The sequence below is a fragment of the Argiope bruennichi genome, chromosome 4 (assembly GCF_947563725.1).
Source record: "Argiope bruennichi chromosome 4, qqArgBrue1.1, whole genome shotgun sequence".
Lineage (NCBI taxonomy): Eukaryota > Metazoa > Arthropoda > Arachnida > Araneae > Araneidae > Argiope > Argiope bruennichi.
The window spans coordinates 66,453,558-66,480,838 of record NC_079154.1 but is presented as its reverse complement, the minus strand read 5'-3'; the positions used below and the strand labels follow the sequence as shown (position 1 = coordinate 66,480,838).

The 27,281-nt window shown below is 28.7% G+C and overlaps 1 protein-coding gene across 1 annotated transcript in view; it reads right to left on the bottom strand.

The window, feature by feature from the left end:
• Positions 1–446: 446 nt before the first annotated feature.
• Positions 447–27,281, bottom strand: part of LOC129966162 (popeye domain-containing protein 3-like) — a 60,373-nt gene continuing 33,538 nt past the window's right edge. The window contains exons 4-8 of the mRNA XM_056080558.1: positions 26,172–26,302; positions 25,421–25,529; positions 24,746–24,898; positions 22,727–22,823; positions 447–1,447 (exon numbers count right to left, since the gene is read on the bottom strand). Coding sequence (XP_055936533.1) covers positions 1,380–1,447; positions 22,727–22,823; positions 24,746–24,898; positions 25,421–25,529; positions 26,172–26,302 — 558 coding nt within the window. The 3' untranslated portion in view covers positions 447–1,379. The remainder of the gene's footprint in view (positions 1,448–22,726; positions 22,824–24,745; positions 24,899–25,420; positions 25,530–26,171; positions 26,303–27,281) is intronic.

Below are 27,281 nucleotides of genomic sequence, written 5' to 3'. Positions count from 1 at the left end.
ATCTAATTTTGAGCAAGAAAAAAAAACATGAATCGAATAATTATAAATGTAAGATGAAGGCAATAATATTTTAATCAAAAAAAATACAGAATAAATTAATCAAATTGTGCTAGCTTTATTTTGCACTTATTTTTCTTATTCCATATATATATATATATATATATATATATATATATATAATATCTTTTACGGATATTTAGGTATCTCTAAAGGAATGTTCTAAGCATTAGGGATTTTTATCCTTTCACTCCGAATATGGAAAAATGCTCAGACTTGCAGTTTTATAGAGCGCGTGCTAAAAGTAATTAAATAAAAAATGGAATTGGATCAGGAAATAAGAGATCATTTTAGAATGAAGTTAATATAGGCTAATTTTAATTAAAACTTAGGAAATTAATTAAGATTTAAATTAAATTTTAAAATATCATTATATATATATATGTGTGTGTGTGTGTGTGTATAAAAATGTAAACATATTTTAATAGATGTTGGCGAGAAGAAGTGTCTTTTAAAATTTTAACTTCGCTTTATTTCACTACGGGCAACATTTGATGTACAAGAAGCAATTAAAAAACTGACACCCATTTACATCGTGATACAAGTACAAAGGAGAGCGAAATTCTTTCCTCCACAGATTTTATAATGAAATTTTATAAGAATTTCGTTGACACGTGTCTATTTAGAAAATGGAATCTTATATAGCTTTTAAAAAATGTTGTAAGCACTAATTAATCTCAAGCTTTGCCAATGGAATAAGAAAAATAAGTGCAAAATAAAGCTAGCACCATTTTATGAATTATTATTAAATACGTACATTTGAGATCTCGAAAATTTCAGCTGTTTTAGACAGTGTTCTGTTTATAAACCCTGGTATATATATATTTATATATAAAGCCTTGATATATATGTAAAAAATATTTAACGTTAAACATCAATTCAACATCAATACATCAAATTCAACATCAGTATATCAATTCAACATCAATACATTGATTAAAAATCAATACATCGATTCAACATCAGTATTAGACATCATCACATGATCGATTATTTTCTGTATTAACTACCTAAAGCATGCAGTAAAATTCAAATAAATATTTGTTTATAGTAGAAAGAAAAACATTAAATATGATATTTCAAGAAATAAGTAATAACACATTCTGCGCAGTTGGTTTCTTGTCAACTTCGATTTTCCAATTCCCTTCTTCTTTTTGATATTGGTCTCTCAAAAAAAATAAAGACTGGGGTTTTACAGCATTTCATTTTAGACAAAGTAACTCCAGCATGAAAGCAAACTTTGCAGGGCTCTTTCCTTTGGGAAAATGACAACTCCGCTTCCCCGCAAGATTGCAAATGTCTTTCTTCACATCTGTTCCTTTTCAATCCGTCAGAAAAGGCTGCATGTGCCCGTGGGCTCCCAAAGGCACCAGCTCTCGGCATCCCAACACTAAAAAAGAAAGTAAAATTCACGCTTGAGAAGACAAACAGGCAACCACTCCAAAAGCAAATAGAAGCACGTTTTCGGAGGTCTCCCTCAAGGTTTAAATCTCGTCTCTGTTATGTGCAACATTTACATCTTTGACGTGTCCAAGGTTTCATTGGAAGGCTTTAATGAAAAGTTTTTATTGACGTGAAAATGGAAATATCTTAGAACAAAAAAAAGTAAAATTAGAAGAAAAAATAAAATAAAAAAAAGCAAAAAGTTGTAAGAAAGAAAAAGAAATAAGCTCTCTATAAAAGTAAGAACTGCAAAATGTAAATTCCTTCCTCTTTCCTACTTGGGGGGAAAGGAGGAATAAATGAAGTTTTTAAGCAAATAACCGAAGAGATATTAAAGAAGGCCATTTTAAAAGGAGAAAATGGGAATTTTATGCATGGGAAGAAGGAATGGGTCGTTTCTTTCTATAACATTTAAGAAATAATATGCAATCTTTTTTTTAATGCTAGCTTCACAATATTTTAAATCATTTCACTGCCTAGCACCTTTTTCTCCCCTTTCAGAGAGGATAAGGATATTTTCTGTAAAGATAATGTAAAGGAGCACTGAAAATTCAGAATGTAGCAGAAACAGTTAATGCGTCGTATTTTCCAAATGCTGCTGAATATTATACAATTTTTATGCCATACGCATAAACTGCATATTATTTCAATGGCTTTTCTTCAAATTTAGAAAAATATTTCCATTCAAATACTTTGATTCTAATAGTCACTGAAAAAATATAACTTTATTTAAAGACATATTGAGAATTTTTCCTTGTGTATGGATATAAAATTTAACTATTACATTCAATTCATCGATAGTAAACAAAATTTTAAATATTTACTGTTGCTGAGAACTGAAGATTCATATGATAAATTGATTATAAGAAATGTAAAAAATTATTCTATTCAACGATTAGTTTCTAGTGATTGTAGATTCATATTTTCGAAAATGAAGATGATGTATATACAAAAAATTTATTCCTGAAAATATGTTGAAAACATAATAAAATGCACTTTTCAACAATGGTTATAAATTGGTATTAATAATAAATGCTGGCTAATGATTAAAAAATGCATCGTTAAATCACCACTTTTAATTTAATTTTAAAATTGCGTGAATACAAGAGAACTAAATCATTCCTTCATTATCGCGCTTTAACTTTTTGTTCCATTTATAATCTGAAGAAGAATTTCTGTTTCCTAGTTGACAACGATTCAGTTCCCAAATTAGCTCATGTGCATTTCAAAAAAAAAAAAAATTGAACTCAATACTTTTAATTCAATATCTTTTTCTTAAGTTTCATTTTTATCATGTTTTGTCAGCAAATAAATTATTATTATTTTTGCTTGTATTTAGATTGAAATATATTTGCATTTCCCTAAAACTTATTTATGTTCACAAACAATTAAAAAAACTGAAAATATTACATAGAAACAAATTAAAATTTCCTGTTTCCCCAAAACTTATTTATGTTCACAAACAATAAAAGAAATAGATAACTTTTTGATTCTTGTTTATAATTTCACATACATAATTAAAACAAGCAAAAGAAAGATTTTAATAGATTATACAGTTTTATATTCCATTCATGTTATTCATTGCAGATTATATCAAAAATCCTAAGAGAAAAATAGTTTCATTTGAATAAATCATTGAAAACATTATTTGAATTTACTTAATCTTATAGAAAGCATTTTAAAAATGAAAAGAGAAATTTGAAATAAAATTAAAAACAACGTCTCATTTTCTCGCTGTTTCAACAATGAATAATAGTTCATTTCAAAAACTTGTAAAGAAAATTGCACAGAAAAAATTTTGTCGTTTTCAGGGATTAAATAGTTTATTTTATTCCAATTACAGTAACAGCACCAATTTTATTTTTTGCTCTATTTTCTGTATACTACGTATACAGAAAATAGAGGAATCGTTAAAAAATTCGAAGTAGAGATTTTGACGAATCTTTATACGTTTAAGATCTCTTTGAATCCTAAAAACCCATTTTTGGAAAATATCCGTCTGTCTGTCTGTTTTTGAGCTAGATTATTGAAAATAGTAAACGTTCTTTACACTACATTTGCAATTAACATAATAATTACAAAACGAAAAGTGCTAGATGAATAAAATTCTGTACTCAAATTTAATACCAATAGAATAGACATCTATTGAATTTTGAGCCAAATCCAACTGCGGGAAGACTTCTGCGGGTCTGTATTTTCAGAAACAAATAAACACGGGATAAAGTGAAGAATAGCGTGCCCCCGAATTTGTCACCAATATGGCGACCCATCGGAACGCTCTTCTAGCAACCCTAATGTAGTTTCGTTTACTATTTTTTGCAATGGTTGAGTTGTACATAAACTACAATTATATTAAGAAAAATGTTAAATTAAAAATATTAGAAAAATATCGAGTAAAGATTTTAATTTTGTTCTTTATTATAATTAAAAGTTTATTAAATAAAGAAAGTTAAGCTTATAATTAAAAGTTATTTTCTTCTTTCTTTTTTTTAATGTGAATATGAACAGAAAATATTTATTCTTTTGCAATTTTTAATTGTTAGTATGCGCTTTAAAAAATCGTCTGCATTCTCACTTTAAAAGACAGCTGCAATGGAACTCTTCGCAGTTCTCGTAATTCTTTTGGTGTTCTAACGGTTGGTTCCATTCAAAATTTGTATTCGAATTATGTATTTATGTAATTATGAATTCGAGTATTTCGAACCTGTAGAATGGATGAAGGGTGAGTTAAATATATATATATATATACATATATATATATACAGTGGCTCAAAAAATTGAGAGTACACCTTACTTTTACTTGATAAATTTGACTTTCAATATAAATAACACATTACCTTGAAGTGCAAACATGTTTTTATTTTTACACATAACAAATGGTTTAATTTAGTGTAAAAATAAAGAAAAATCAACGAAAAATTTCTAAATTGAAAAGTTTCAGAAGCATTTTAAATAAACATACGCAGAATTTTGCCTCAAAAAATTGAGAATACACCAATGAAATTATTGCAATATCCCGCATAGAAACAAAGTGTCACTATTAAATTGCATGTCATTTGGCTCTTATAATGGCCTCTAAACGTCATGGTACCGATTTTACCAATTTTTGGCGGTATCTGAAGATATTTTACACCTTCTTCTTGCACCACTTGTTTTAAATGGGTTTTGTTTCTAATTTTGTATTTTTGAACCACTTTTTCGAGTATGGCCCACGAATATTCAATGGCATTAATGTCGGGGTACTGTGGTGGTGTGTATAACTGCTGTTTACAATGAAAAAGACACCATATTTTGACGTTACGTGCATTCTGTTTGGGGTCGTTGTCCTGCTGGAAAATGAAATATCCATCTAAACCAAATTTTTAGCACTTTCCTTTAGATTGCTGCGAAGTATATACAAGTAAACCATATCATTTATAATGCCATCTATAAAAATTATATTTCCTACCCCGGATGAAGCCATTGTGGTTACAAATCATGACGGAGTCACCATCATGTTTAACAGTAGGACTTAAATTTTTTTTATCCAAAGTAGTATTAGGCTTTCTCCATATAGTAAGATGGTTGTCACTGCCAAAAACGTCGAGTTTTCTTTCATTACTAAATATAGCTTTCTTCCAAAGGTTATTGGTCTTCAACTGATAAGTTTTTGTAAATTTCAAATGCTTTTTCTGCATTTGCAAGCTGATGAACGGTTTCTCTCTAACAATACGACTTTTATATCCAGCTTGTCTAATGGCATTTAGCACAGTTTCAGCACTTACACTACTGCCGATGATTTGAAAAGATTCTGTAACAAGTTGGATGAACCACATGGTAGCAACAATCTAAAGGAAAGTGTTAAAAATTTGGGTTTAGATGACAATTCCATTTCCCAGCAGGACATCGACCCCAAACAGAATGCACGTAACGTCAAAATATGGTGTCTTTTTCATTGTAAACAGCAGTTACACACACCACCACAGTACCCCGACATTAATGCCATTGAATATTCGTGGGCCATACTCGAAAAAGTGGTTCAAAAATACAAAATTAGAAACAAAACCCATTTAAAACAAGTGGTGCAAGAAGAATGGGGTAAAATATCTTCAGATACCACCAAAAATGGGTCGAATCGGTACCACGACGTGTAGAGGACATTATAAAATCCAAATGACATGCAATTTAATAGTGACACTTTGTTTCTATGCGTAATATTGGAATAATTTCATTGGTGTATTCTCAATTTTTTGAGGCAAAATTCTGCGTATGTTTATTTAAAATACTTCTGAAAATTTTCAATTTAGAAATTTTTTGTTGATTTTTCTTTATTTTTACTCTAAATTAAACCATTTGTTATGTGTAAAAATAAAAACATGTTTGCACTTCCCGGTAATGTGTTATTTACATTGAAAGTCGCATTTATCAAGTAAAAGTAAGGTGTATTCTCAATTTTTTGAGCCACTATATATATTTACGAGTTGATAAAGTTAGGAAAAGATGCTTTTTTGAAATTTTGTATTGAGAATGGTTTGATATCGAACCGGCAGAATGGATGAAGGTAGAGTCGAATATATTTTTTTACGATTTGATGAAATTGGGAAAAGTATGTTTGTTTGAAATTTTGTATGGAGAATGTTTCGTTTGCTTCTTTCTCCGTTCTTTCTTTTCTTTTGGTTATGTACTTTTTCTGTTATTCACACAGTCCTTATGTTCAATGTGCTAGCGAATCTACTAGGTTCCCGCTCCCGCTGCTAGCGAAGCCGTAGGATGTTTTTTTTTTTTTTTTGAGTTAAAAAATTCTGTCCGATGCCTTCTACAGATGCCGAAGGCATCTGTAGAAGGCACCGGGCAGTCGGAAAAAAAAACCAATACTTATCAGTAAAAAGTCCTAATTATATGACGGAAAATGGTAACCGTAACTGTTCCGCGGTAGTATTTGTTTATTTTGTCCGCCATCTTTATTGGCGACTTGGCATTGTTGGCGCAGCAAGGGGCACACTAAAATTCACTCTTACCTAACCACGATAATTGAAAAACGCAAAAATTTAAATATATCAAATTTAGTAAGCGATTTTGTGACTGAAAGTACAGTTTTGTGTCAAATTTTTGTTTCAATCGATCGAGAAAAACGTGTCTAAAACACAAATTCGAGTTTTGGATACTATTAACCCCTTCCCAGGATTAATGGCCCAAATAACTCGTCTAGAATGACTGATAGATTCAGTAAAATTGCTAATTCACGCCAAAAGGTAATATTTCGTAAATATTGTACGCCAATGTTATGCCAGGAATTCCCTGGCGTGACAAATTTATTAAAAAGTAACGAGAACGTTTTGGCGAGGAAACTGCCGTGGTTTTAAATCGTTGATCTGCGAATGTTCTTAAACAAGTGTTTTGCAAATTTCTGGAACACCAAACCCTTTCTATATTCTTCTTCATTAATCTACATATTTGTTCTTGAGCCAATGCTTTTTAAAGCTTTTAAAACATCAGACCTTTTTAAATCCGTTTTTATTGTTTTGCAAATGATACTTTTACCATTATACTTTAAATCTTTTAAAATGTTGAAATAATAGAAATGTTTCAATACTACTTACAAAAAAATTACTTTGTTATTTTCCTAAGCAAATCAATGTGCATTTACGAATTCACATTAATCAAGTGTAAAAAGGATGTACCTACTGAAGAGAATAACTGCAGAATCATCTCTTAAATATTCGTAAATACAGAAGTAAAGCGAAACTATCTTCGCAAAAATAATTACTTTCTTCTGGATGATTTCCAAAGAGAAGGAAAATAAAATGTCCCATAATTTTCTGAAGACATAAACATACAATGTAACTGTTTTCGATTATTAAGTAGCAACACGTAACATTAGTATAATTATTTTAACATGTGAATAACAAAAGCATGTCAACATTTTAATAGATTTTCTGAAATAATGGAATTTAAACGGAAGAATACATTTTTAAAGTATCTTTTTAACAGAAAATTTTTAAGATGTTGTATAATTGTTACATGAAATTGTAAATTCGTTTCTGAAAGAAAATTTATTTAAAAAAGTTTTTGTGACGGACGAAATCTAAAAAAGCAGCATAAATAAAAAGGGGACATTCTTTTCTTCATTAAAAAAATTCCTTTTTTACATTACTAAGAAAAAATTTATAAAATTAATTTACAGCAGTAAATTTTATTAAAATTTGACCTGGAAGATGCATGTAGAAAAAATTATGAAAATTAAAAACTATTATTTCCTTGGTTGATAGTACTTTACGAGTTTTCGATTTTCATTACAGCGACTATTATTTCTAAAACTATAAACTCATGAAGCAACATTAAAATAGTAACTTTCAAAAAGAAACTTCACCTGCCAAATTATTTCCATTGACTATTGCTTTCACAGGCTTATTATTATTTATTTATTTATTGCAAAAATTCAAATTACATATTTGCTAAAAACAAATAATTTGAAAATCAATTTAGTGAGGCCGAACTATGTACTATATTTCTTCATTTTTGCATCTATTAAAATCTAATTTACAGTTTATGATTTACACAATGTGTTCAAAACAACAACTGGAAATTTTTAAATATAAAATTCACAACCTTTTCACTAATATCACTACTGTGACATGAATTTCAATTACGTAGCCTTTTAGAATCAATGCATTCTTAACTTATACATCAAGTTGCCAATGAAGAAACTGAAATTTGAAGCTTAAATAGGCAGATGGTAAGAGCAACTTTTAACAAATAGAAAATGACGCCGAATAAATATATAGTCGCAATGCGATGCAATAATAAATTAATTTTAAATATATTCTTACTAGACTGACATAAAAATTGTTAACGATGTTTTCAACAAGCAAAAAAAAAGACAATTTATGATGATGTATATTGCTGTGTACTTCTTTGTATATTTATGAACCTTTTTAATACAATGTAGTCATAAATAAAAAATAGTAAAATCGTGTAGTAAACAGCACTTTCGCTCTCTGTTTACAAATTAAAAGAAAGAAAAATAAATTCAACCTCATAAGTTTCTCGTTTGTTTTTGTAGAAAAAATAAATTTATGACTGCCATGTATATTACGCATTTAATATCCGCAAAAATGAAGACGCAGTAAAAATGACTTCTTCCATTTATTTTATAATACCTCAACTTATGCGTTTTTATCATATCTAGAATAGTGACATTACACTGACTGTTGCCATCAACAATTAGGCCTTTAAGGCTAAAAGCAATAATTTAATTCTTGTAAATTCAAAGAAATCAAATTAATATTAGAATGCAAATTTAATTGCATGTTTAGATTTTCCTGTTTGGGGCACCGTGGAATAAAGTTCTAATGTTAAAAGAAACCAATGGTAATTTTTATTTTTATTGTAATAGCTGATAGCTCGGATTGAAAATATTTTCATGTCTTTTTTTATTAAAGATATTAACTATTTAATTTATTGTCACGAAACCTTCAATTACATCTTTTTTTATGACTCACTATATTAGTTGTGGGTAAAATTTAAAATATTTATTGCAAAATGTGCAGATATCACATATGAAATCAGTTGCTGAGACTACATGGTGTAAATCTTCGGATGTGAGACAGTAAAAATAAATTTAATATTAGCACATGATGGCATGTCAATATGGATGTAAAAAAATGCTTTTTTAAACATACTATATAATATTATTAATAAAAACTATACTTTCATATAAGATGGCATAATACTCAAGAATCATTTAATCGTCTGAAACTTAATTTTTAATTAAATAGGGAACATATTATCTAACGAATAATTTTAATTAAACTCGGAAAATTACAAACTGTACCAAACGATTTTTACAAATTTCCGAAAGCTGATTTTTTTTCTTTAAATAATTCATCATTTTTAAAGAATGAAGCAAATTTTAATAAAACATATCGCGGAACAACTCGATGGCACTTAAATACAAGTTTTAAATACTGGTATACTCGCCAGCACTTTCTTTTTTATTTTTGTATATTAAAAAAAATGCTGGCGAGTATAGCATTCGAAGGAACAGAATAAAATATTGAATGTAGGTTTTATACAGCACTCACTTTGGAATGAGGCGAAAAACAATAGTTCTGCACTCACAGTTGCAGTCATAGTGAAAAATTTCACAATTTTCAAGGCAATTCCTGCTTTTTTTTTTCAAGAAAACGTGATCCTCATACTAAAAAACTTAAAGTGGAATAGGAAAAGTATTTTTAGCGCAAAAAAAATTCACCCTCACATTATAAAAAGATAAATATAATCGAAAGATATTTTACAATAATAATACAAAAGACTTTAAAATAAAATCCACATTTTTTTTTCATTTTGTTTCTAAAGATAGGGTGGAAAACTTTTATCTTGTTGCTTGCATGGCTATTGAAAAAATGCTATATCCGTCGGAAACAAAATAGCTATATGTAACTTATCTTGATTCGTCTCAGGATATATTTTCTTCTCCAAAAACTTCAAAAAAGAAGAGTTCAGAATCCGATGTAATAATAGAATTGCCAAGAAGAAAAAGAAAAATGTATTTATTCTGTTACATCTCTAAAAGAAGATCAGCGACATTTTGAAATCGGAACACACCACTTATAAGTATTCTTTAAAACTTTCTATTCCTCGAAGCTAACCATGTTTTAATCGAAATTGGAGCTTCTTAAACTATAAATCTTGATCAAAAAAGAATAGTTTAGAAATTCCGTTCAGATTCATTCGACATTTGTAACTAAAAACTGAGGAAGAAGTCATTCTGATTGCAAGAAATTTTTTTCAAATGTAACTATTACAAAAAATTATTTTCAATTCAGTTTTTATTTACCAATAATTATCCTTCATTTACTTATTTACTTCCAAATTTTAAGGAATCGCAAAAACTTTCCTCGGTGGAAAAATAGTTGAAATTCTGTTTTGAACATCATCAGTACGGTCCACCTTCACAACTATTCCTCACATTGAAGACCGACTAGATAAACATAAGGAATTCCTATGTTCAATAACTGCGCCTGTAAACAAAGTTTTGTTCTGCGAGGAAACACAGTACCTTTTTCATTAATATTTATTAATTGTCAAATCGTTAGCTTCATAGAATATCGACGTTTGTCAATCAGTTTTCATTACTTTCTGATTCAAAAAGGAAATCATTTTGAGTAAGAAATCAACATACAGTAATTCAATATTATCAGGAATATATTCATCTTGAGACAAGCAAGATTTTATATTCAAATCAGAATCGTTTTCTCATAAATTCCGCAACACTTGTAAAAGAAATTTCTGAAAGATTTCTTTTAGTGAAAGTTCTTTGTGGCATCATGAGGGGAATATATATATGACGAATAAGTGAAGAAATGAGTGAGTCAAAATGGGTAAAGCTAATGCTTTCAAATATAAAAAGAATTGTAGATGACCAATAGGTGCTTTTTACCATCGTCTCTGTTTATTTATAATCCTTCCAATCAAATTACATTTAAATGCCTGTGAAATAAAAAAAAACAAATATTGCGTGATAATTTTAAAATACAATAGAAAATACAGTAAACTCTCGAGTATCCGGTTCGCGACTATCCGGCTTCCGTACTATCCAACCTAGTTTTCTTTTATCGTAATTGTTAGGCATTACAGAATTTATGTTAAAATGTGTATAGTTTATATCTTTAACTTACTTTTTCACTTATAAATTCTTGAAACGTGCAGTGCAGTATATAAACATATATAAACTACCAGCACAGGGCTCTCAATTTTTTTCTTCTCACAGTACTGGCAACTGCTTCTATGATTCACCGCGGCTTGAGATAAATGGAAGAAATGAAAAAATACATATTATAACAGTGAGTTTCGGTATAAGAACGTTGTCTTCTGGTATTGGTGGGCAAAGAGATGAGTTTATAGAAATCCGACTTATCCGGATTTTTTTGTTATCCGGCCTGCCCTTACGCCACATTAGGCCGGATACTTGGGAGTGTACTGTACGGTATAATCTGTACTATTTTTTCGATAGTCAAAATAACCGCAGTTCATGTTTCTAGATATACACATTTACAGTGTAGATAATAAGGAGCAAATATAAATAATTTTCTTTCTGCAAATTATTAATTATCAGAAATGTCAATGAATAAATAAAGAATAGAAGAATAAGAAAGAAGAATATGAAAATTTGAAATTTGTTTGAGGTCAAAAGTGACCAAATGCTAAGCAATGACAATTAAATAATAAAATTCTACATAGACAAAATGTTTTGTTTTAAAATTCTACATTGAACAAACATTCTGTTTTAAAATTTTATAATGAGCAAATATTTTGTTTCAAAATCCAGATGCTTCTTCCCGAAAAATCGATAACGAATACACGTGCGTTATTTGTCGACCGTTGCAAGGTTCATTAGACTAAAAGCTCAGTTCCGAATCAACGCCCGTGGGAATTAAACTTATGAATTAATTTCTGTCAAAATAGGTCACGAGTCAATTGTTAGAAATTCCGGCAAAGGAGCGAGGAGCAGAATGCAGAATAGAAGGTCAGATTCGACCATTTTCGTAATTGCAGAAAGAATTGATCCATAAATTTCGCTTTGGGGGAATGTTCGAAAGAATGGAAACTGGGGAATTTAGTAATGAGATGTTTGGATAGTAGATTTAAAATTACGGAAAATCTTTCGTAACTGACTTTCATTTAAATGGCAATGTCAAAATGACGGCACATTTGAAAGTATGAATTTAATTCTGAAAACTAGGTATATGATTTAAAATAAATATGTGTTGGGTTCGTGTAGAGGAAGTGCAGCATCCTCTGTATCATTTTATGCATTTGCCATATATTTTAGTGTGACTTCATATATATTTCCTTAGTATCAATCAATATCATTGAAACATTGAAAAATATCTACATCATCTGAAAGACAAAATATTCAGTTGAAATTGCAAATGCAGCGGGAAAGTGCACATAGGGCCATAGGGGAAAGTAGTGGTATAGTTAGAGCGGATTATTAAATTTGGAAATGGCAAAAATCACAAAATATAAAAGACGAAAATGAAAAAAAAGTTATCGAAGTTTTCTTCAACGTGTTAAAATCAGACCTATCAGAAATCCTATTGTTTTGCAGCGAAAACAGTGTACAATCCAGGGGAAGTGGTCTACTCTAAAACTTTCTCGCAGACTCTCTAATAAAGTGTTATACCATAGAACGCTTCGCATGCCATTGGCTTACAATAGTTACAAAATATCAACCTTTGGCGTGATTGTAGCATTTTCACTAAATCTATCTTGTCATCATTGGCGATTAAGCCCCGGCATGCGGTTAAGAACATCCGAAAATCGAATCTGTATTTTAGATTCGTTTTTACCAATCGATTGAAACAAAAATTTGTTAAAAAGCTCTACTTGCAGTCACAAAATTTTATATATTTAACTCATCGCGTTTTTTAATTATAGTGTTTATATGCTTCTGAAAGTACAGACTGACAGATGGTCAACCCCTCATTCACAGATGTCTACACTATAGAAGTTAAATCCGTGCACCGAATTTCATTCAAGATTGCTTCGTTTTGTAGTTATCGCTTTAATTTTTATCGGAACAGCGGGAATTGACTTCCACTGAGCTGATTTTGCACAAAATTTGATGGAAATCTACAAGTTTGGCGTAAAGACAGTATACCAAATTTCATCTGTCTACTTTGTCACAGACCGACTGACATTTTCCAAAAATGTGTTTTTTGAACTCAGGAAAGTCTAAAACGTTGAGATTCGTCAAAATCTGTTCGAATTTTTTGACGATTTCTATACTTTCACTATACCACGTATACGAGAAAGTAAAAACTAAGCGTTAACGTATTAAAATATTTAATACTTCTTGAAGACAAGAATTTGTGGAAATAACACACTCGCATTATGCGTACTTAATGTAGCATAAAGAAATTTGTGATTTAAGATTATACCTATCTTCATTTGAATTTAATTTTTTGAAATTCAGATCCACGTAACATCAGGGATAACATCGGAATTACCTACCATTTTAATAATTGAATAACACAATTAGTAATTATTAGCCCTCATAATGAGTTCATTCATAATAAATTTAAGGGTGTCTTTATTTGCTAGGATGTAGAAATATTACTATTATAAAAAAAAATTGAATAAAATGTGAAAAAAAATTAAATCCTGTAAACGTTATTAACTCGAGCTCTTAAACTCACTTAAGCCCTTAACATCATTAAGAAGAAATCCTTTGTGTAAGAGGATGGTTGAGGGAGGAGATAATAGTTGGGGTTACTCAAAAATAAAAAAAAAGATTAATGCAAAAGCATAAGAGGAAATAAAGTTGCGAACTGCTGATTTAGAATACCAATAATTAGAGAATAGGTACAAGAAAATAACGTCCACATTGTAAAAAAAAAAAAAATGCTTTCCTTCTATTGAAAAACTACAAAATTTTCATAAATGATTTGCTGCTAAAGGTATCTGCCGTAAAATTTTTATTTCAAAAGTGTGCTTATATTACATATATTTTAACTAAGCCACGTTTTGGCATATATTTCAACTTCCGAAAGAATTTAGCAAGCTTAATTTTTTTTTTTTTTTAATATTTTTACCTAATATGTAAACAATTTCTCATTTACAAAAAAAAATTGACTTATCGACTTTTAATAATTTATAACTTTATGCGTATCCAAGATTGTTGATGCCTTCTCCTATAATTTAAGAAATATTCTCACAATATCGGGATCTTTTCCGTGACTTCGCCCATTCTGATACCTTTTCATTTGCTCTGTTTTTAACTCCCTTAAGAATTACTTATCCCATTTATCAGCTTTTCCACATTCATCTACGTTTTTATTGTCCGTCCTGTGTTCAAAATTTCTGACGGGTAGAAAGTCATTGAATGATAAAGTTTGATTAAATTTTTTCTGCAGGAAATTTTGCGATTTTTCAGAATTGCACTTATTAATTTTCTAATGATCATGTAAAAGGCAAAAAATATTGATTTAAGACAAGAAAAGCAATGAAACTGCAGAATATCACGATGGGCTGATTTTTAAAGATTTTTACATTGGGAAAAATTGATTGATTGAGAAAATGATTGAGATTGATGAATATGCTTTCAAATATGAATTTTTGATGATTCAATCTTTAAACGGAATATATTACTAGGAATACTGAAAAAAAGATATCATTCCGCACATAGTTATGTATAAAAAAAAAATTTCAAATTTCATAAATTATTTTAAATATTTTTTTCTGTGTTTTTGTAAAAAACATCACAAATTATATATCAATCTTCAATTCACACAACATTCCAATTTCATATTTTCACTTTAAAACGAGTGAAAAATATCCAATTACATTTTTTAAGCTTCAGATTGTAATAAAAATAGTAATATTTTAAGAATTTTGCATCCATTCCTTTAATTGCTTAAATAAAATTTCTTTTTGCAATCGTGTCCCATTACATCATAACGCGATTTTTAAAAAAATAAAAAACCTAACTATCATGGTCACTAGGTCTGCAGACACTTTTTACAGGTAATGTGATTTCACTTTCTGATTCCTCATGTAAATTGCGCAAATAATAAATAGAACTTTTAGTATTAAACGATGGAAGAAATTATGAATTTAAATATTTGATGTAACAATTAAAACGTTTGGAATTTCATCGCAACAGTGAAAATTATTTTTGAAAATTATGCCAAAAAAAGATTATTTTAATGTCAAAATTCGGGGGGGGGGGGAATTGCAAGACAGCTAAATTGGTATTATTAGAAATATAATTTTTTGAATTTAAAATGTTGCGAAAACAAGTTTCGTTTAGCACTATTTTCGATAGTTATGCTACAAAAACTTCAAAATTATGCCTAATATTTAGATAATTAAAATTTTTTAAAAAACATTTGAAACACATAAACTCAATCCATTATTAGGAAAATCACTAACAATGATTTTCCTTATTATTATAAATAGCTTTCACTTTTGAAATGCTTACCACTTTCTTCCAAGCTTTGCAATAATATGTATAGAAATGATGATATAAAAAATAATTCAAATTAAGCAATAAAGTGAAAAGGAACGCTTAATTCAACATACATTGGAAGCTGCTTACTGTGATTGCTTTAAATGTTGTTAATCGCTTTATATTAACCAAGTCCTCTGGTCCCAAACAAATTTTAGATAATTAATGGATTCTTCATTTTCAACCTACGTAGAGGGTTGACTTTTATAGAATTTTTTGTCCCCTCTTTTTGTAAGGAAACATTTGGGAGGCATCTTTCTCATGCGATGGAGTTCACATTCTTTCGTCTAAACTAGACCGGATATGACAATGGTTTAATGGGAGAGGTTTTGATAGATTGGTCTGGGTATAGTGATAAATGAACGAATAAACTGCCTGACCAAACATGAAATTTATTAATAAAAAACTCTAGACCACCTGCAATTTCATTTCGATAGCAAAATGGATTGAAATATGCATTTATTTGAGTTGTAAAGATAATGTTTTTAATAATAATGTTAAATTTAATAATTAATGTTAATATTTAATTACAATAGATATAAAAATTTACCTAAAATGAATTAATGCAACGCAGTTGAAAATTTTACAGGTTCTCTACAAAAATTTTCAAAATCGCAAACTTTTTGTGATTTAAAACATATTTAATTTTTAATGCATTTTCCACACGGAATTGCAAATTCATTGCTTTTCTAATTCAAAGTGAAATATAGATTCAAACTGCACATTTCAATTAGCACAGCATTTTTCGAAACCAATTTTTTGTGAAAAGAGAGAGCTTACTTTAGTTTAACAGGGCATTATTAAATTATAAAAATAAAACAGTTCTAAAATTTGTTTAATAATTGTTTGTTAAAAATAAAAAAAGTTATAAAATAGAGTTTCCTTAACGTACTAAATAGTAGAAAGTAATCTTTTTTCTAAAAATATAGACACCAAAACAAGCCCATAAAAATCCAACACGGTAATAGAAACACCTTAAATAAATCTGAATTTTATTCAGATTTATAATGCATGTTTATTTTTTATAAATGGGTAGGAATTTTCATGTGTATGATATTCCATGTGGTTTAAAATCTTTGTGGCAGCTTTTTTAGCTTCACATATTTTCACGATTTTATTTTGATCTCCATATTTTATGATGAAAATATTATTTCTTATTTTTCGTACTTTATAAAAATTATATTTTTATCATTTTTGTTTAACTTAATAAATATAATCTTTAAACTGATAAATTTTGTATTCGATTTTTTCCCCTCAATTTTCGATGCGCTAGATTTTTGAAAATTTTACTCGCTTGTTTGATCTCGAAGGCAAAAGTACAAATTTCATATTAATTATCAATTATTCAATTAATTTAATCAGTTTTATTTAAGTTCCATGACTCCATCTGATGCTGAAATTAAAACAATATATTATAAAATAAAGACCTAAAATGTAGAAAAATTAATAAAATGTTTTTAAAAAATTATACTTTCTAGCATTCTAATAAAAATATTTTTTGAAAAATTGTTTATGAAATTTATTTAATATTTATCATCTTCTGCTATTTTGCATATTTATATAATTTTTTGCTTCATATATTATTAGAAACAAAAGTAATAACAATAACAGTTGAGTTTCCTATGTCAAAAGTTTGTAAAAGAGTGTTATGACTATATAATCTTATTGCTCTCCACAGATCATGATAAGTTTCACAGTTTCATGGTAAAGAAGAGAGTTTTGCATATATTTTAATGGATGGGGAATGAATATCAAGTCAACAATTTCCTATCTTAGCAACAAAAGTGGCGATCATTCGGAGGGAAAAAATGACGGTTCCAGAAAGTACAAGAATTATGTCGATATCTTTATTAGATCTGATCTATCGATTTTTCTAAATAATCCCATACCTTGTGAAAACGTGAAAAAAAAATCGAGTCAGTCCAATAAATTCATTCTTCGAAGCGCCAGCTCAGGTGTCGTCCTCGTCATCTGACCGAGGTCCAAAATTACGAGGTCCGTCCCAAAATAGCCCTAGTGTTGCTTTATAACAGGACGTTAATATGACTAAACTAAAACTAAAAAAACTGCAGAATGGTCAATATATTTGCACTTTGTAGCTGCAGCAGAACTCTGTAGCTCAGTAGCCCCATTTTAATAACGATTTCTGTTTGCATATTTACTACTGATTTCTGTAAATGTTATCTTTTCATACTCTCTCACAGTTTATTCATTATCTTGTTTTGTGCGTTTTTTTTTTTTTTGTAGAATAAAGCGTCATTATCTGTTATTAAATTTGTTGGGCCTTTCACCATACAATTTCCATAATAATATATTTTTTTGCAAATATTTTATTTACATTCTAGGCTTTTATAGTATTTTAGAAAATAAAATGTTGACATCAGAATTAATGTATAAGATAAATGCTAAAGAATCTTGTAAATATTCTTTTCAAATCTACTACCAGATGGCGCCTCTTGTAATGGATCAAAATTTAATTGCAAATAATTGGTTAAATGATTATTTTAATGATGAAATTATTGTTATGATATATTGAGCTTTATACTAAATTTCACAACTCTAGTAGTTCAACAACTGGGAAACAAATGAAATTTTGATTAAAGCTATCCTCTTTTACAAGCATAAAAACTTACAATGTTAAATAAAAACATACAAAATGATTTTTTTATGTCACCAAATATTTAAAAGAAAATGAATAACCGTATCTCTAAAAAGTTAACCCTTCTTTATCATTTAAGCCATTTGATATCGCTTAATATTCTCTTTCACCTTCGGCCATTAATTAATTTTACTCAAAACCTGATGGATGGCATCTCTGAATAAAGTCTCATGAATGTTAAATCCTATCAGCTGGACACATAGTGAATGATTTATGAGTCTCGGAACTGTCACAACAACAGCAATATTCAAGAGACCTCACTTCCATAATTCATCAGCGGCGCACTTTACACTCACTTGCTCAGCAAAACACAGCGGAAACCCGAGCGTGTGCCTGGCAGAATATCTTTCTTCTTTGTGACAAAGAGCCTGCCTTTGCGCAATCAAATAAATTCACCAGCCTTATTTTGTGTCAGTTCAGCTCTTCCTTCCAAGTACCACCCAGCTTTTTTTATGAGCGTTGTGTGATTAATTGGCGTTCTAAAAATGGAATTAAGAGTTCCAGGATTATGGAAAAAAAAAATCGATGGATGCGAGTTACTGGCTTAACTCCTCCAGGATGGAGAAAGAAAGTGAGCAATATTTCTTCGAGGTTTAAACTTAATGAGAGGGAAAGGTCAATTTCTTATCTTATTGTGCAACTTTCTGTCTTAGTTATATGTGGTGTATTTAAACTGTCTGAGAAGGAAATGAAGAATTATTGATATTGGGTCGATTTAGAAAGCTTTCTTTTCTTGAATTATTTTATCAATTAAATGTTTCCAATTCATTTTGTACCTTATATAAAGTTTTCTAGAGTAAGACCATATTACGTTTTCAGCATTTAATTATTTAATTCTTTTTTTATAGTCACTTTCTAGAGCAATTCGAGGGCTACTAAAGATCTTGAAGAAATCGTAAACTCATCAAGCTTATTCTAGCTCGATAATGTTTATAGGCTGGATATTATTTAAAAATCGTTAGATGCGATAACCCAAATTAGAAATAAATATTAAGTTTAAAAGCAAAAAGAATAATTAAATGAAATAAAAAAAAAAGAAGGCAATGAAGAATCAGGTCTGAAGACTTCATCAAAGGTCATTGCCTTCATCACCCTCAGGCAGGAATTCAAATCAGGGATTTTTTGCTAAAATCTTCTGGCAGGATTCTTCATTTCCTTCTTTTTTATTTCATTTAATTCTTTTTTTATTTTCCTTTTAAACTTAATATTTATTTCTAATTTGGATAAAATAATTTGTGTTTTAGATGTAGCAGCATTATCGTGCTCTAAAATACAATGCATCTTTTTTAATAGTTTTGAATCCGGAAATATTTACTTTTAAGTAAATTTCATATAAATTACTTTAATGTTTGTTAGATGCAATAACCATAATTCTAAAATCACTCTGCAAGCCAGAATGCTGGACCTAATGCAAACAAACTAGATAGGTTAGTGTTTGACAAGAAAAATTATTTTTTTTTTAATTTTTAGATTTTTAATTAAAAGTTATTTTAATTTTTAACTTTTTATTTTTGCAAAAAACTTCAAAGCTTGTCATTGCACAAAAGCCATCTTTTATGTAACAATAAAAAAATTAACTTTTCAATGACACCAATTTTATTTCCGTACAGTTATTTTTCTCATTTTAATAATTTTTAAAAACATATTTTAAGTATCTTTTGAAAGTTTTATCCTTCCAATTATTGCATTTATGGTCTTGTTGGTATGTTTATGGTCATCTTGCTGCATTGGATGCAGTTAATTGCGGAGGAGTATATCAATAAAATGAGTAACTTCCACAACCTAGTACTTTACTTTTGAAAATTATGTTCATCTCGATTAAAACCGCACGGATAAAGAATAAAAAAAAATATCTTGAATATTAAATACCTTCGTTAGCTGTCTAGAGGATGAATTATATATCTCACAAAAACGGAAACGAAAATATTTGCCTCGTCACCGTAATTCAACAGAAATGTTCTCAATATTTATTTGTTTAGCAAAGCCATAGCGGAAACCTCAAGGTATGTGTTTGGCAGATGAATATCTTTCACCTATGTAGCGAAACGCCTCTGGTAAGACTCCATTAAATAAATTCAAAAGTGTAAATAAGAGCTCTAAAAAGCAATATTTATAATCATTATTATAGACTAGCACTTTTTCGTTTTAAGTAAGAGAATTTCGTTTTTAAAAGTGTGTGCATTGTTTGCAAAATGAATGGGTAAGTAATAGATTATAAAATAGGCATGAATATCAAACCGAAAATTTTAAAAAATTTTAATAAATTTTAATGAGGGGGTGAGGGTCACTTTGTTGCGAGAAATTCACTTTTTCCCATTTGAATGACTATGATAATTATTCTCATATTTTCCAGATAATATTTCATTCGAAATTTTATTGTGTGAAACAAAACTTCTTAAATTGTAAAGAAGAAAATCTTGAGCATTAAATGCAAAAAAAGCAGCATTTGAAGGTTCTTTATTGGAAATCAGTAAAAAGTAAAGTATTGAACAAAATTATTTTAATTAAAAAGCTCCCATGGTGTATTGCAAAATAAGGAGAAAGAAAATATTTTTTTATAAGTTCTTTCTCTTTTTATTGGCAAAATAATTAATAAAACCATAATAAATTGAGCCATATAAAAAGACTAAATAGAAAGAGATTCTTGAGAAATTTGAAAGAATCGCCTAACGAAACAAAGCGTACTGAAATTTAAGTGCATCATAAAGAATCCTGTATTTATGCTTTATAAATAACATAGAAAATAACATTAACGGAATTAATTAATGATATCATAATAAAATGATAAATGTCACCCCTAATATGATCCAAACGAGTGATGTCTCATCTTTTTCCATTCTGATAAAGGTGCATTGAATCGAAAATGGGCGTGGCGCATTTCCTATGCATCGCACAATAATATGATTTGTTTCTTTTATATATATATATATACTTAATAGCGATAGAAAATTTAATTTGTTATTAAGGACTCTTGATTTTACTTATTTAATGGTTTTCAGCGTAGACTACTTCAAAGATGCAATAAAGATTCTCAGACAAAAAATAAAAAAGGTAAAAATTTTAAATATAAATATAAGAAAATAAAATTTTAGATTAGGATAATAAAAATAAGAATGCAGGACAAAAAAAATTACCAACAATCTGGATTCTTTCTACAAAAATATGGATTAAAAATTAACAAAAAAAAAAGAAACTCCAATACATTAGCTCTCACAACATCATTATCTTTATCGTGATAAATAGATCAGGAAATGTGTTAGCATTTTTATGATTTTTTTTCTCAAAGCCAGAGGGTAAAAAAACATAGAAAATTAATTTTCACAAACATCATTATCCTATTTACTTTCTAGTATGGCAAAAAAAATGATGTATTCCTCACGTCATTTTTAACCAAAAGAAACACCACTTAAAAGTAACAGGACAACCTACTTAATTAATTATTCTTAGCGAGTGATTAAATTGTGTTATCACCATTACTGGTTAAAATAATCACGAGCTCTATATGTGAGTAATAATCAATAGGGAACAGCAAAATTTAATACGCATATTACAAACAAATATATTATTTAATACGCAATATATTATTTAATACGCATATTACAAACAAATATATTATTATTATTCAAGCTGAATAGACTTTTTTTATTAGTGCCTATCCTTATTGACATGTTTTGAAGCAGATTAAATGATGGCTTTCTGTAAAGGCTGACAAATTCCGGGACACTGTTGTTCGTTAAATCAGAACGGATGCTTTTTTAGAACTAATTAATTTAATATCTGGGGCTTAGGGCTTTTGAAAGATAATTAAAAATAAGCTTAAAAAGTAAAAAATAAGGATTTTCCTCTACAAGAATATTTAATTGATTGATTTATTATTTATTTAGATGATACTTTTCCTGTTTTTATCGTAGAGAAGATTGTTAAATTTCTTTTTCCATCCTTTAAAAAAGATTGATTTTTCCTATTTCCATATTGTCATTATCTTTTCGTCATTTCTTTGAATATTAATATTTTATGTTGTCTACGGTAATTTTTATTCTTTTTTAACTAAGTAAGATTTTTTCTACCACGTTTTAGTCTAATTAGGCGGCCACCTAGTTTTCGGGAGTATTAGTAGTATTTAATTTAAATTAAAGGCGAAACTTTGCATTTAATCGAAATTAAATTCTTATGCAAAATTTTGTTAGACTGTCTTAAGCAAATGCTAAATTTTCTGTGCAAATAAAAAAAAACATATTTTCGTTGACGAATAAAAAGTTAAAAATAATACAACTTATTACTGATAAGAAAGACTCGTGCCAGAAAAACTCAAATTTTTCAGTGGGATTCGGAGAAAATTGGTGCTAATTTATAAGTTTTTCGAAGATGATTGCGTTTGCATAATTTAATACTTTTTGATGAATGAAAATAATTTGGGAAAAGTCAAAGTTTCAGATTTGTTACGAAAAATGATAGTCAACGGGTCATCACTTAACTTAAGAGCTTCTAATTAAATTTTTCCAGGCTTTATTGAAATATCGCCAATATTTTGAGAGGCATGATTATACGCATTAGAGAAAAAAAAGGGGGCTCACCTGACTCGGTAACTTTCTTGGCTTCCTCCTGGGAAGCAATGGATCCAGTGAAGCTGGGAAGACGGATGTCCAAGTGAGATCCTTTTTCAGTCACCATCTAGTTATAGAAATTATAAATATCATAAGATTAAAACTTCTTTTTCTAAAACATATAAAATATCTTTTATTTCGAAGAATTAAATCTAAGTGTTGAAAAAAATCGACGATAAATGTCGCTCGATGGTTTAATACTGCTGTGAATTTCTTAGCGTTACGGCATTCAAAATTTTAAAAACTTAATTAAACAAAAAATCCGAAATTTTGATGAGGCGTCTTGAAAATATAAAAAACATTAACAAGCAGGTCATAAAAATGCCCTAACCTTTGCATCATTTCTAAACACCAGCAAAATTGGGAATCTGAAATTAGTAACTCCTAAAAAACTGTCACATAATTTTTTTCGTTAAACGTGGTAATTTTCTTGACTAATTTAAAGTACACAATGTACATAGTACCACAACTAAACTAGAATTTTTCTACAGCAGTATCTCGTCAAATATGATAACCCAATTCATTTTTCTAATTTTAAAAGCAAAACGCTGTTTCCTAAATGGCAGACGCTAGACTAGTTTGATTTGGCAGGATTTGGCATACAATGACAAAAGTCCGGTACTGTACATTTAGCTTTACACTTTCTTCTATATATAAACGCTACTCGATAAATTTAAACTATGTATAAACGCTACTAGATAAATTTTGACTATATATAAACGCTGTTAGAAAATTTTTGACTATATATAAACGCTACTAGATAAATTTTGACTATATATAAACGCTACTAGAAAATTTTTGACTATATATAAACGCTACTAGATAAATTTTGACTATATATAAACGCTGCTGGAAAAATTTTGACTATATATAAACGCTACTAGATAAATTAGACACTTTCATTTTGCTGTCCATTACGCGTCTTGCACCTTTTTGTTTGCACTAATGCCTCGGTGACCTAATGGATAAGGTCTAGGTTCAGAAACGAATGGTTCAGGTTCAAAATTCAATTCCAGCAAAATTGTGTCATGTAAGTAGACCTTGTTTACATTAAATCTGGCGAGATCGGTTGAACCGGTTGATGTTATGAGAAAATTTGGAAGAGGGGAGATAGCTTGTGTCGCTTTCAACATCGGTTCAAAATTTCGAGGGTTGCATACATAAAGCAAAATATCCTTATCTTTGTTCTCACATAAAACTAAACTAATTTGTTTGTAATATAAATTATAATTTAATGTTGGATAACATGTAGTTAAATGATATACGTGATGTTATATGTCACATATTATGACTTCACATGAATGCCCCCATTGTTTCTCAAAAGATTTAAGATTATTGTTAAAAAAATTTGTTTTTGTAACAAAGGATTGTGGATTAGGAGCTCCTAATCTTACTGCGTGTAATTCCCGTAAAACAAGTACGAATTTCAAATTTAAATAAAGATCGAAAAGCAATTATTTTTGTAACTTCTCCTAATAATAATAAAAAAATTTCCTAATGCCATTTATTAGAGATACTAGTATTAGCCCTAGAATGAATGACTTTATATAATTTTTTTACTAAAAAATGTGTTTTTTGAATAATTGCATTTAATTGAAGGAAATTATTAAGCAACAATTTCAGTGACACAAATCAAAATCAGTGACAAAATAACAATTTTCCAATAAAAACTTTAAAAAAAACCTTTTTATCAATATATTTTTACAATGCAATGAAAAAATATTTTAATGGTATTTTTAATAGTAGAACTATCCATACAATAGTCAATTTGGTATTTTTTTCAAGCTTCCAGAAAAAAAATCTTATTCTAGTACATCTATTGCCATATATCGGTCTTTTCTACAAATATTTATCAAAAAGGGTTTTCAACCATTCGTTGCTGCCCTTTGGAAAAGCCATGTGAAGCTTATAAATGGAAATAAAAACTTGTAGCCAAATGGTTACACGATGCGCTGTATGGTTAAAAAAAACTGCTAAAGGGGAAATCACCTTGTCGTTCATGGCGTAGAGTTTCCGGGTGATGTCAGTGGAAAGCAGAAGAGCCAAAACATTGGACAGGTGAGTCTCTTTAATCAGGAGGTATTCAAGACTCTGACGCTGCCAGACTATGGCACGGCAAGGAGTCGTTGCGATAATAGAGACCTGAAAACACATTAAAAAATACTTCATGCAATGGCATTCATTCATTTTCTTTGTTTAAACATTTGCTTTGTGTATTTGTTTTGTTAAAAAACTGACTGCAAGAATATGATTGCAAAAACTAATCGAATTTCAAGAAAATTCGCCAGCTAAAATTTTTTAAAAATGCGAAATTATTATTATAAAAGTTGTCATTAAATAATATTTTTTTAAAAAAAAGTGTTGCATAATCTTAAAGTAATTTGAGTTTTTGTTCGAATAAAATCATTTTATTAATTTATCATTTCTTTTTTTTTTTAATCTCACTCTAGTTTTCCTTCTAATAATGAAACACATATTTAAAACAAAGAGAAAAATGTTATTAAACAGAGGAACTCAAAACGATGTTTCCTTTCTTTTTTTCGGAAATTTTATTGATTTTAATTTATATTGTAATTATTCGAATTTTTCATATTTAGCACTTAATTTGCTTTTATATTTAGAATTAAAAAAGAATTACTTAAAATAAATTTATTCAAAACTCACTTTAAACTTCTCTTCAACTCCAGATCTGCTAGACTCGAATTCAGGAGAATCGAGAAACTCATTGGCATGAATCTGATGCAAGAAATGTTGTCCTGAAATCACGTTAGCCCTGCAGAAAGAGAAAAAGAGATGTACATCTTAATATTAAAAAAAAGAATACTTAAAACATATTTGAAACTTATAGTCTCTTTAAAGATGAATACAATAAAAGAATACTTACAAGCATACATAGTAAATGAATACTTACAAGTATAATAAGCATTCTTGTATAAAAATATACAGGAATACTTATTATGCTTGTTACTCAATACTTACTTCGAAGATTATTTAGTTTAAATATAATAATATTTAAACGTAATTTATCTATATTTAGTTTTTAAAATATGTTTTAATTACATAATAGTGATAAAATAGGTTAAAAAACAGATATAATCGGAATTGTCTGAGGTAAAAATCCGGTTATTAAACAAACTTCAAATTTCGAAATAATATTTTTGAAAATTTATCAAAAGTAAAGAAAAAGTTGTACGGAAATTTAAAAAAAAAAGAATTCATCTTAAATTCTGGAGTGCTTATTTTTCAGAATTTTAAGAAAACCATTTTCTTTTTTTTTTAAATCAAGTGCAACTTGGTTTTGAAATGTAAGTTAATACATTTCATGAGCTTATGGAAAATATTTAAAAAGATATCTATTGAATTTATTTCACGGACAACCAAAAAAGTTTTAAAAAATAAGCTCTTTCGTACATACTTTCCTCTGACGAGCAGACCTAATCTGTCAGTCCTGGTAAGCCCCTGCATGGCATACGCCTCCCCGGGATGCAAGTTCATCATCTGGGCACATTCAGGGCCTACCAATTTCTGGAAAGATAGTCTTGACACCTATAACAAAGAAGGCATTTATATATTTTATAAAAAGGTAAAAAAACGACTTAAATGCCTCAAGGAGGAAAAATTCTTAAACTGATTCAAACAAAACGATAATTAAGTTCAATTAAAAAAATATTTTAAAACAAAGATTAATCATAACATCTTAACTCTAGGATCTCAGTTACAGAATTTTTAGTATTAATAATTTTTTAAATAAAAATATTTTGTTTTAATCTTAAAAACTTCGATGATACTCGGATTTCATGAACTATGCTTAAATGCTTTGACATGAGGGTAAAATAAATGATGAAAGCTAATTTAAAATTTAATACTGTCTCATCTTGATAAACGTATAAACATTCGTCTGCAATCAATAGGACAGTTCAAAATAACTACTTGGCGTGTTTGTAATTTAAATAAAGTAGCATATTTTCTTTAATCTTTCAAAATTTATTGATCTCGAATAAAAATTGGAAAAGGCTAAGTATTTTCCAATGCCTTACAAAATGCAGATTAAAAATACGTTGTAAAATACTCTAAAATATTTATACATTGTAAAATGCTCTAAGTTTTGCGAGCGTAAAAGATTATTCTTTGGGAAAGAAAAGATAAGTACTTTGTTATGTTCTCTTTTATATATCTGATCTAAAATCTTTATTACTCAGCCAAATGCATCATTGTGGACCATTATATTTGATGGTAAATCACTGATTTAAACTTATGGCCTTCTAAAACGCTAAATTATTGAATAATTCAATAGTTGTTATAATCTTGTTACGCAAAGCTATCTACTTTCTTCAGATAATGTTTGTCTGGACATTTTTAGTTAGTAAAATTTTGTTTTAAACTCTTTAATCAGTGTCAGCTTAAAAAAACCTAATTCGCCGAATCGATTGCAATTCTGAGTGTAGTGTCTACCTATAATAAAATGAATAATTAAATGTGTGTATCGACTGCAAGGTTATATTATTCAAAAATCTCTTAAATATAA